This window comes from Nestor notabilis, unplaced genomic scaffold (assembly GCF_000696875.1).
Source record: "Nestor notabilis isolate BGI_N333 unplaced genomic scaffold, ASM69687v1 scaffold27172, whole genome shotgun sequence".
NCBI classification, from domain to species: Eukaryota; Metazoa; Chordata; class Aves; order Psittaciformes; family Psittacidae; genus Nestor; species Nestor notabilis.
The window spans coordinates 1-13011 of NW_009917413.1; the positions used below are offsets into that span (position 1 = coordinate 1).

General features: G+C 38.4%; 1 protein-coding gene across 1 annotated transcript; it reads left to right on the forward strand.

Moving 5' to 3' along the window:
- Positions 1–721: 721 nt before the first annotated feature.
- LOC104401596 (von Willebrand factor-like) lies at positions 722–12361 on the forward strand. Its single transcript, XM_010009221.1, has 6 exons — positions 722–829; positions 3703–3801; positions 4996–5124; positions 6829–6868; positions 10773–10870; positions 12024–12361. The coding sequence occupies exons 1-6, from the start codon at positions 728–730 to the stop codon at positions 12210–12212; spliced, it is 657 nt and encodes a 218-aa protein (XP_010007523.1). The 5' UTR covers positions 722–727; the 3' UTR covers positions 12213–12361.
- Positions 12362–13011: the final 650 nt, after the last annotated feature.

The following is a 13011-nucleotide window of genomic DNA, read 5'->3' on the forward strand; positions in this document are numbered from 1 at the left end:
AATGACTGCTATAGCTGAACCCAGGACAAAATGAAAGGCTGTACATTTGGAAAGCAGAAGGGGTTTGTATTTAGAATTCCTTTCGGAGCTAGGAATCCAGTTACTAACTCCACATCCTTTTGTTTTCCATTTAATAGTTTGGCATTTTTGCTGTACATTTTAAATGGCATTTTTGTTTGTTTTGGTAAAGTGTTGGGATCCAGCAAACAAGGTGCTCAGGGAATTTGAATTGTGTGCCAGCTCAGCCACTGCTTTGCTAGCAACTTTGAACAAGTTCAGTTCTTCAGTCAGTAATTCTGTTTATGGTTTCGTTTATCTTTTCTTAATTTTAATCTTTTAGGCCTCTAGAGAGTCTAAGCAGTATTATTACAAGAACAACAACAAGTAATTTCTGCTCATGATCTGTGGGTTGCAATGGCTCAAGAATAAAAAACTTGTTGGCAAACCAATTCACTGCACTCAAGAAAAATGAACTTATGGCAACCATCTATACACATAGCCATGATAGCTTATGACAAAATCTTATATATGGAATAATATATGCAAAACTTTGGGTCTCTGGAAAGTGTGGCATTCTTTTTCTATTTTGTTCTGCAAAGAATTGCAATGCAAGATTTAATGAAAGAGATTTAACCTGGATAAAACTGCTTATTTATTTGAGATATGCTGAAGAGACAGTCACTGACTTAACAAACTGGTTCTAATGTTTCAGCCATGGAGACGCCTGATGGTGGATCAATGCACAACCTGTCACTGCACCCTCCAGTCAACACCTTCTCTGAGATATACTTTGACATGTACGAAATTAAACTGTGAACCATGTCCAGTGGTAAGTGTGAGTGGTCCAGATGTGCTGGTTAAGAATGTGTCTCATTGGAAGGCCATTTTCTTCATTGTATACACCAGTTTATGTTCTGTACAATTCTGGGACCTCTTGCCTTTCCTCATTTTTTTCTGAGGAGTCACAGCCCTGTGTTCTTCTCCTGAATTAGAGTACATATACCAAATGTGATCTAAATCCGCAGTGTTTGAAAAGTAATGTTTCATAGTACTCAGGTCCACAGGCTTTTTTTTTTTACATTTTAGACTACTTATCTTTAGGGCAAAATAAAGTTTGGCAAATCATTTGCAACAGGAACTGCTGTGTCTCCTTTCCTACAGTATTATCTGTCTCTCTGGGGACCAGCAGCTAAGCCAGATCTCTGCTTCAGAGCTTTCCTATGACTATGCTAAATTGCCTAATAGCTGGGCTCAATAACATTTCTGTCTGCTTCCCAGCCATGTCTTAGGTGATTTGAGGTGATTGACCCCATCAGTTCCACTGGCCTTTTTGAAGTCTTTGCTGCTGCTTTGCTGCCATCTTCTGAAAGGAATGAGTTTGGCTGAGAAAGCCAGAGGCAAATAGCATCTGTCTTTACTACACTGATGATCAGCAAGACCAGAGTGCCTCACTACTTCTGTTCAAACATGTAGTTTTCTCTCTTAGCACCAATACCTCAAGTAGAAGGGGACCTAAGCAAGCTGCAGAGGCCACCTTAATCTCCCCCTGTCAGAAAAGCACAGACAGGCAGCTAAGTTTCACAGAAAAAGGCTTAAATGCCCATTCCTCTTCTGCCTTACCCTGGATAATGGTTGGAGCCCAATGGGCATAACCAAACTCAGGGCCTGTGCAAGCAGTGGTCATTGTACCAAAAAGTCACATTTCTAACATGATCATATGGGATTCCCAGTTGAAATCCAGGAGAGGCATATATTGATAGGGTTCCTGCAAAATAGAGGAGCAAAGTTTTGGATGAGTCCAGTTTTAAATCCCTAAGTAGAACTGGAAAGGAGAAAATGTTGTTCTGGACCCTAATATTACCCCTCCTGTATGTATGATTATAGACACCGGCTTCTGAAAGGAAAATAAATGGCCAAGCTCAGTGCTGAGCATCTTCCTCACTGCCACAAAATATAACCTGGCAGATCAATGGAAAAAACCCAGATACACTAGAATGAATCCGTGGCCAGAAACATGTGTCCATATGTACATTCCCACATAAAAATACACAAACATCAATTCTTGCTTTTCAATGCAAGAAGCCAGCTGTAGAAATTAAAGGTAGAGGGATCAATAAAATACATGTTAAAAAAGTGGAGAAACATTCCTCTCCTGCTTCTTTCACCACCCACAACTTCTTTCCCCTACCTGGCCTGAAAATACAGACTAAGAAAACAGCCCCAAGGAAAGGGTAATTTCCAATTGGGCTTATTAAGCACTATGAAGTTGTGTTTAGAAGATGTGCAGCTACCCAAGGGACACTGCAAGTTTAGGTGTTTGTAGTCATTTTAATGAATCTGTGGAGCCTGAGGGGAGAAAAATATCAGATAATATACAAAATGTTGTCATCCTCCTAAGGCTAGTGGGATTCACACACATGCTTGGGGTCTTTCCGGTCTCAGAGTCATTGATTTCATGGTATACTCAGATTAAAAGCAATTCCTTCATAATGGATAAAATCATGAGTTAAGAGTATATACTCTTGCAGGAGCACCTGCTTTCTACTGGACGCTGAATCTGTGAAAGTGAATGCACTGGTAACTGAAGTGTAGCCAACTGCAGCATATTCTGCTCATCAGGGTCCTTTGTTTTGGTCATTTTAAGACCTACTTTAGGTGCTTACATTTTTGCTAGTAGAGCAAGTTCACCTAAATAACAATGAACTATGTTTTCTTCCAGTGATTTAATAATAACCCCCCACCCTCCCCAAAATTCTTTTTCTATAAAAAACATATGGATAACATGCATGCCTTCACTCAACAGGAGTGTTTGTTGTCTTAAAAATGTTCAGCTCATCATAAGCAGCTGTTGGTTATGTGTAGCAGCTGGAGACATTACTGTGGGACACTTCATGTGTTAGCTCAGTTGCTTTCTGATTTTTTCTTTCCATTATCCACCCTATACCTTTCTTCCTCTCCATCTAGTGCTGCTCATTCTCCCACGTTCCTTATTTTTTCCTTTCTTTGCCATTTGTGGGGCTCCATTATTGCTCTTTTCTTTCTTTGTCTCCTTTTTCATTTTATTCCATCATATGCTCTCTGCTGCTCCTCTTACTTTCTTGTTTCATCAGGCCATTTTCTTTCTCTTTCCATAGTCCAGATTTTCTGCCTCAGCCTTATTCTCTCCTTTCCCTGTCCACTGCTTACTATCTTATGCTTTTCTTCTAGTTCAAGTACTTCAAACTACTTTTCCAAGTTGCACTGTCTAGTATTCATTAGCTTTACAGAGACGTTTCTGCACACCACAAATGCAAACTGTTGTTCACTCAGAACATTATAGTAAGCTTCTTATCCTCTCCTACTGTCATGTGTTGTTTAGTGGACCTGACCTTGCAACTGTTATAGTCAAAGAATATTGAATTTAGTGGACACAGGAAGCATTTTATACTTGGAAATAAACTTCTGTCGCTATTGTATAATAAAACAGTACAAAGATTAATACTAGCCTTTAAAAAAACTCTCCAAAGTATGCAACTAACTAAATTAAGCTAGTCTAATCCTACTGTTTAAAAAGCTAGCTATCACTTTGTCCACTGAATTAAAACAACAAAAACAGAAAAACCCCAGAAAACAAAACCAAAACCTAGAATCTCTCTAGAAGTCAGTGTTAGGAAGCATGCTTAGAACAAAATAAACCCAGAAAAAATGTCCTTTACCTTGTAGAATTACAGAAGGCAGGAAATCTCTGGTTCTTGCTGTGGGAAATGTGTGCCAACTTCATGTGGCATCAGGCTGAGAGATGGAAGGCTTAAATACCTTCAGGTAAGTTTTAAGCACTTTTATTTGTGTGTAAATGTAAATATAGCACAGACTTCTGGTGAACCCAAAGAAAGGGCATTTTTGCCTCGTTTTTGGTTCTAGAGGGACATTCTAGATGTACCTGGAAGTGTGAATATTATCAAGGAACTTTAATGGGAGTATGAGCTCAAACAACTACATAGAGAAAATTAAAAATCTCATTTTAAATGAGAAATTTATAATTGAAGTTGCAAATGTGAATTTTGAAAAATCTTTCCAGCATATAGGTTCTTAAACAGTAGCGGATATTTTTCTGTTCAAACCCCATCAGCTTGCCTGCTGTATATAACCGTATATAATGTTTTCTTTTATTCCATTCCTGAGCTAAGTTTTAGACGGGGAGAGTATGGGTAAAGCAATGAAGCTGGTGAAGGGTCTAGAGAACAAGGAGCAGCTGAGGGAACTGAGGTTGTTTAGTCTGCAGAAAATGATGCTCAGGAGAGACCTTATTGCTCTCTACAACTACGTGAAAGGAGGATGGAGTGAGGTGGAGGTTGACCTCTTCTCCCAAGTAACAAGCAATAGGACAAGAGGCAATAGCCTCAAGCTGCACTAGGGAGGGTTTAGATTGGATATTAGGAAACATTTATTTGCCAAGAGGGCTATCAAGCACTGGAACAGCCTGCCCAGGGTGAATCACCACCCCTGGAGATATTTAAAAGATGTGGAGATGTGGTGTTTAGGGACATGGTTTAGTGGTGGACTTGGTGGTATCAGGTTTATGATTAGACTCCATGATCTTGAAGGTCTTTTCCAACCTAAATGATTCTATGTGGGGGTGGGAGTGTGATTTTATGTATATTTTTAAAGAAGCTCCCAACTCAGGCAGCAGTTAAATGGTCATAAATGTCTCTTTAAAAGATGATTCATAGTTTCTTACTTAAACACCTTTCTTTTGTAAGTTAATGGAATTTTTTTCCCTGTTAAGAGCTGAAAAGGTCAGGTTCTGGCAGTCGTGACTGAGCTGTAATAAATTTGGCTATGGAAGTAAATAGAAGATGATAATTTTGTTGATAAACAATTCTGATTACTAAAGATTTCCACCATCGTACACTAATTGAAATATCAGTAAAGGAATAGTCAAGTTGTATAGTATCCTGAAAACTTAGTGTCTCATGTTGTTTCTGTGTAAAGCTAACAGCCCTTAAATCTTTACAGCCAAATGAATCACTTCAGGATGGCTGTGACAGTCACTCCTGTAAAGTAAATGAGAAAGGGGAATTTATCTGGGAAAGGAGAATCACTGGCTGTCCTCCATTTGATTCCAGAAGATGTTTGGCTGAAGGAGTAAGTAGTGAAATGGGTCCTGTTTCCAGATTTCCTAATAGACTCTGTCATGTTTATGGTTCTGTATATAGGTACCTTATGTGTATTAGGGTGGGAAACCCCAACCCTCTCCCAGCACCTTGGCTAAACTGAATTTGAACCTTCTTTGAAATTCAGAAGAATTTAAGTTTTATTTTAAAATATATGCTGGGTTTATGTGGGACTATACTGCAGGGGAGATGCTGAGCTTGCAGTAATTCTGTTCCATATGAAACAGCAAACATAAGAAACTGTTTATTCTAACAAGGTGTTTAGTTTGGTATCCAGAGTAAAACTGTGTGTATAATTATACAAACTGAGAAAACAGTCGGATCACCCCCTTGTATTCTATGAATATGCATATGACATGCTGAGATGTTTTTCTCTACCCTCGTATGAGCTTAGGGAAAGGAATTTTCACAGTGCTGTAGAAAGAGCTTAAACTTCCACATTTGCAGTTGTTTGGTATAATGGTATAATAAAACCCGTGCTCAACACATCCATCCATCTTTCCTGTGATTTGAGGTTAGCCATACAGTGAGGAACAGACTGCAGGTTGGGGAGTGGGACATGGGGTCCTGCTTTTGCTCATCTAGCATCACACAGGTGTTTATTTCCACCTGTCCTCAATTTCTTCAGCACAACAGGAAGCAGGAAACCTTTATAAAGCCTGTGCCCAAACCTCTCTCCACATACACAGTGGAGGATTTTGTATGTATAACGCAGAAAGAATAAAACTTTTATAAAGCATTTCTTTGTGAAATCACTATAGCACAAGCAGTTTTGTTATACAAGCAAATACTTAGAAAAATGATGGGTTATGTTACAGTCCTGGGGTTATTATCGTATTCTAAAGGTCTTCATTGAAAATCGATGAAGAATAGATTACTTTTTAACCAGAACTTCCCAAACTGCTTTTATTCTCCTCCCATCCAAAACCTGAACTATTTCAGCTATAAAATTAGTGGGTTTAATCTAGTTACAAAGGGAGACTTTAGGGGTTTTAATTTAAAAAGCCTCCAAAGTTCAGGTGTTTTGTTCAACAATGGCATCGCCTTGCAGTATAAATATTTCTCAATTTTTCCTTTCACTGTGGTTTTTCAGTATTTTTCCACCATACATATATTTCTGAGAATTATTTTCTACATGGTAGTAATGAAATAAGAAAAATAAAATTTGTGGCTGTTAAAACTTATTTGACAGATGTGAAATTTTATGATGATTTGCCTGTACATTTTCAGCTGCTGTGGAAGAGGCATGCTTTCATCTTTACTGCTAAAAAAAATCAAGAGGGACTGTTTAAATTCCTTTCATAAACAGACATGAGACTTGAATGCTATTTGGTTTATCACTCTTGTTCCCAGAAATTTATTTGTATTCAGTATCTTTACTTTGGAAAGGCCCTAATATAAGGTGATAGCAATATTTTCAGATACTGAACTTGTTAATATAGTCAATTATTTTAAATCAGCTATCAACAAATATAATTACAAGCTCAAAACCTTAAAATGGACAGATGATTACTAATACCAATTTCTATTTTTGTACAAAATTTCTATTTGTACAAAATAGAAAGACAATTTTATTGCCTAATACCCTATGTTCAATATCCCTTTGTATTCTTCCAGCAGAAGAAATGTGCATAACTCATGCCAAAATATAAATTTTCTTTTTCTATTTTTTTAGGGCAGAATTGCAAAAATTGGCAATACCTGCTGTGACACATGTAAGTAAATAAGCCAAAAGTCTTGTAAGGATATTGCAGAGTGTAAGCTACTGTGTAAGAAGCTGCGTATTGCGTAAAATGCAGGTTAATGAAATGGAGCTTAGCAATGTGGTTAAAATAAACTGCTGAACAAGTTTGCCCTCTGACTGGGATACTCTGACATGTTTTGTCCCCCAGAACATGTGTTTTGACACAAGTGCTTAGAAAGAAACAGATACTCTCCACATTTTATGCAAATGTTAATTATGAATGTTTCATTTTATTGTTCATCTAAACATAACAGGAACAGCATTGCACACACAGGTTGACAAGCCACATAACCTGATACTGAATATGAGAGGCAACCACTTCATGAATAATCAATCAACTTAAAATTAATTTAGCAAAAAAACACTGGGGTAGCAGTAATGTAATTGGGATTGGGTTTTGCTATTGTAATAATCAAAAAATGGTAGGGGAGATCTTGTCAAAGGTGCATTCCTATTGAACAGCCTGACTGCATCTTAAATTTGGCAGTTTAGGAGTCAGAAACTCTTAGTTTCGTGCATCATTGTGTACATAATCCAAATGTCACTCAGGCTGTGACAGGAAGGGTTTGCTTACATGAGGAAGGATTGCAGGGTTGGGTTCTCATTTCTAAAATGAATCTCTGATGCTTTTGTGACAGACAACCTCTCGGTTTTCTCTTTTGTAAGTAAAAAATTAATAATAGCGTAGGTTACTTAAAAAACCTCAAACAAACGACACAACTAGAGGTTGATGTTCTCTTTTAAGGTCAGAATATCAACATCTAGCCTGTGTTCTGTTATGGCTTTTTTTTTTCCCTTCTTCCTTTTTTTTCTCCTTCCCTCTGTGCATGCACTAATAAATAAAAGATGGCCAGCACAGCAGCCCATCACCACACTGGCACAGTAACTGCTGTAATAATACCCCTGATGAAGGATGTTAACTCCTACAGAGTTTGCAGCTTTTGCCTGTCTGTATAATCACTGACTCCAGTTTGAGAAATAGAAGTCAGAAAGCTATTAACATAGACTGTCATCACAGGCAATTTAGTTAAGAGAGCATTAATCTACCAGGCTTCAAGTAAGGAATACTCAATATTATTTATTAACAAAATCAGGTCTTAAGATTTAAAAGACCGGATGGTGGGCAGGCTCTACTAATTAAGAACACTTATCACTGCAGTTGAGGAAAGGAGAAACCCAGTTACAAATGAGTACAGCTCAATACATACATTTATTAGCAGTTATAGTGATTAAAAGTGATACCTCCTTGCAGCAGGAAAAACTAACTGATCTAAGTGAAATACTGCATGCCTAAAAATGCCCATATAGTATGGGCTTTCAGATCATTATTCCCATTGGTGTTTGCTTGGATATAGCTCAAAAGTGAAAATTCCCATATGACAGCACAGTTGTGTTCCTGTTTGCTTTTCCACTCAAGGCCCTTCATAATGAAAAAGCCAACATACTGCATCCAGCCTACTAACCATGAATTATCAGTTGAAGGACTGTGATTAACATACAGTTTTGAATCAAACACGTCTAGATACCAAACTCTCATTCCTCTTTATTTATATTTTTCTACTAGGGCACTTAGTAGCAACATGCAGTCTGTTACATACTTTACAGGGAATGCTTGACAAAACAACTTGCTTGACAAAACTACTGGAAAACCAGAATAATTACTCTTAGAAGTCAAATAAGAGAATAATTAGTTTCTTATGGACACAGAGGCTTAGATATAGGTTACATTCTTTCCCAGGTCTTGAGAGAGTTAGTCTTTCAGACAACTCGGTACCATAAAGAACTGGACAAAAAACTTGTTTTCTCAAGTTCAAAGCACAATTCAGGGTGATTCCTTTGGTTCAGTATGGTCCAACATAGCTTTGAGTAAAGGTTGTTTAAGAAGCCACTTTCCCTTTCTATGTTATGCCCTGGCAATTGGAGTTTGTTAGTGTGTCTGGGGGCATTTGTCACATAAGTGAAGATTTCTGTGGTACTAACAAAAGACTTGGTTATTTGCAAAGGATATTCCTTATTTTCCCACTTAACAAAGAAGTTGTATCTCTGCTTCTTTCCTCTTTTCCCTGTTCATCTCAATTGCATGTCTCATTAAGTTACAAGCACTTGCCCTTGCAAAGGAGGCACAGTCTACAAAATTATGTAAATCAGAGCAGTAAACTAACTGGAGAACAAGTCAATAAGTCAGGATCAAGAAGGTGATGAAGCTGCGTTGAATCTGATGACAATTATTTTGTTTGGGCTTTTCAATTGTGCGGACATAATTGTGTATACCTTCCAGATGGACAACTTTTATCAAATGAAGTGACGAAATCATTCAAAGAGAACTGGCAGTTCCAGCCCTGGAGCCAGAAACACTTTTCAAGCTTTTTTTTCATATGAAATGTAAAGCCTTAACAAGGCACAGTGCCAATTTGGTATTGAAAGCTGTGTTTGCTGCTAGGAAGATGGATACATTTCTCTTCAATTTATGTGTCTACTTAGTTGTGCACTTGACCAGCTGAATTCTTTCAGGTCTCTGAAAGGAGAGAAAACAAAGCTGTTGTGTACTTGAAAAACAGTCCAGTATTCTGTAAATACAGAAATTCCACTGGTTAGCTGGAAATGAGTAAAAGTAGGAACCTTTCTTTATACAGAGGCATAGCGCTGCTGACACAACAAAGAACTGCTGTTTGCAATTCATAAAATATCCACTTAAAATAGCATTAGCTCCTTCACAAGTCTTTAGATGTGGACCAAAACAGTCAAGAGTGTTCAGAATAAAATATTGTGGATTAGCCCGTATTTGAGCAGGTCAATTACAAGATTCCCTTTGAAACTAGAGGAGCAGTCACCGTTAACTACTGCAGTTAACAGATCATAGCAAACCAACCTCACTTCACAAAGAGGGATCAGCAGATTCCCTGAGCTTGTACCCTCCACACATAACAAATCCAGACCTACTGTCTCTAGTGTGCATTTCTTATTTAATGGAAAAAATACAGGGAGAATTTACCTAACAGACCAAAAAGTATTGGAAAACAAGCATCAGAGTTTTTCATTCACAAACTTTACGTACATACAAAAAAATACTCAGTACACTGGAAAACACACAAACAGCACCCACATTCTCATCGTGACCTCTGGCTGTACAGGATCAAGGTTCTTAGTGCTTCTAGGTGCTCATTCTGTCCAGTAACTGGTCCTGGATCTCTGCTAACCTAGACTCATGGGCCCTAAGACCTGTGGTCCTGTTCCAGTTTCTGTGTACCTCTGTACACACACATCCACACAGAACAGAGAGTCCATCACCCAGGACAAGTAGTTAGAAACAGAGTTTAATAAAAAACAGAACAGGCTGCAGATCAAATGTAGAACAATGTCAGATGAAAGTATGGACTAGCAGCTGTTTAACATGCAACCAGCCTCCTGTATGCCTTCATCCTTTTTCCCATGCTTGTTTCTCATGAAATCACCTTAATCCCTCTCATCTCCTACCTTTGATTCCTCCCCTAAAAATTCCAATCGCAAATTTGTAGAATCTCAAAATGTTTTTCCCGATCATTGCATAAGGAGTCCCACACATTTCTGAAGGTAGTGACCCACTTCAGTCTGTAAGGTGATCCAGAGAGCTGCTCCCGCTGAGTCATCTTGAAGGGCATCATCCCAAAACAATTATTTCTCTCTCCTGTGACTGCCCCAGGAATAGCTAGATCAGGGTGCTCTGTTTCTCTGTTTAGATTATTTGGGTTCCCATGTACATCAACTTTTCCCTGTACACAACAGCAATTTCAGTAATAAGGGAAGTAAAAAAAAAAAACACCCAATTGTCAGTACTGCCAAACACCTTTTTTCTTTTCCTTTTTTTTTTTTTTTCTTTTTTTTTAAAAACTTGGCAGGTATGGAAGTTGAATGTCGACCAGTAAGTACCAGACTGCAGTATGGTAATATCAATGGATGCGTGGCTGATAAGGAAGTGCCTATTTCTCATTGCGAGGTAAATAACAAAAGCAATCCCCCTGCCTCAAGACCTGGCCTTGCCCCCTTTGTCTCTTCCACAAGGAAACCTTTGCCTCCACTATGGCTTCACTTTAGTAAGTGGAGTATCACTTTCTGTCCTCACTGGTTCACTCAGACATTGTAAACCTCATTGGCGTTTATTTCCTAAAGTAATTTGGTGATGCTGAATTTTCCCTATTTGAGCCACCGTGAAGAAAGGAGCATATGTTAGACACAAAGGCTTTGTTTGTACCACTCTCCTTTGCTTCCATCAGAAATTAATGACTCAAAGTGTCTTTGCTAGGACTTTCTACATAAAAGGTGAATTTTTATCTCAGTATTATTGAAGTGATTTTCAGATCTGAGTCTACAGTTAAGCACACATATTTCTCTTCAGGGTCTGAAGCTGACTGAGTATTAAACAGGAATTTAGATGCATGATACTTTAAAAGACTTCAATACTATTGTGAGGCGTCCCTGCCCATGGCAGGGGGGTTGGAACTAGATAATCTTAAGATCCTTTCCAACCTTGATTATTCTATGATTCTATGATTTGACTTTTGTGCCCTATAAGCTCTATGACTCTATTAGCCTGAGCAGTAAGCCATTGTCTTCTGCATGTCTTGCACCTTTCTTCCATAATCAGATTAAAGTTTAATTTCTTGCATATCACTGCTTACACCTTTTAGGCCAAATTCCATTTGAAACGGGAGCACAGCTTACATTCTGGATGTTCCCATCTCTCTGAGACTGGGAACCAAAGATGACATTCTCTTCCCAGACTGGGATAGCTGCTCAATCTGAGATAACCAAGCTTTGTACAACCCTTGTATACAATCCAAACTATGGCATAGAAGCATGGCAGTCAAAAAGATGGCTTGCACCCAGCCTCTTGAGTATTCCTTTTAGTTAATGCAGTAGGCAAAATGAATCTCTCTCTTTCCCATGACTACTGGAAAAAGAACGGGAACAGAGAGAAGAAATACTAAAGGCATACATGTCCCAGCTATTCAGATAGCTACCTGGCGAAGAGCCTTCGTTTACTACACAAGTCTTAACAAGAGTGGAAGCTTTAAGAGCAACAACAGAAACACTTGCCTTCATCACTTCATACTTGGTATTTCTTTTTTTGTTGTTGTTTCTTCATTTAGGGGAAGTGCAGAAGCAATACCAGATACTCTGTTCAGACAGGGAAATGGGAAGACCTGTGCAGCTGCTGTACAGCAACTCAAACAACCATAGTCACAGTTCCCCTCCGGTGTGCTAATGGGACTGTGGTGCAGCATTACATCCCTTCTGCCTCTCAGTGTGAATGCTATTCTCGGAAGTGTACAGACTAAGTATTTACAAGAAGCACAATAGTTTAATCTCAAATTTTATGATGAAGAAACATTACCATGTGAGGCCTCATTTTCTCTCTGTAGACACTTTTATCCAGTAGAATCTTGACTAACTGTATCAACATAGCAAGCAATAAAACTTACTAGCACAATAGAATATTATCTAATTATTCTTGGGGTGGTTTATAGAAGAAAGACTGCAGATTGTATTCTCTTCATCTTCATCATAGAAAGTAATCCACATTATTATTTAAAGAAAAGCAAACCCACAACACAGCAACAGAAACAGTTGCTTCTACTGAAAGAACATATCCTAAACCATTTAGCATCATCTTCAGAAACATTACGCTTGCATTCCCAACTTCAGACCTTAGTGACAGACTAAGAAGACTAGTCTTTTTTCCCCTCCAGTCAGGGAGTACAGTAATTATGGCATAAGATTTCATAGGAAATAGGTAAAGTTCTTTGTACACAAACAACACTGGTTATGGCTCAGGCAACCAAATATCTTTCTACAATGCATATATGTCTTCCTTCTAAAGCCAAATGCAAAGAAACTGTGTGCCAAGGGCAGGCTGTGTAACTTCTGCAAGCCCTCAGTACTTGGGATTGGGGCTGAGACAGCTCTTACCTATTTTACTGCAGCACTTCCACAGACCAACTTGAAGAGAAAGCTCATCAGTACTCACCCTTATTCCCAGATACCAGAACTTCGTCTGCTGCATTACCTACAAAAGTTAGAGTTCTTTCAGATGCAGAATTGACAGTGACATGTTTAATTTAGTTACTGCTACCAGGA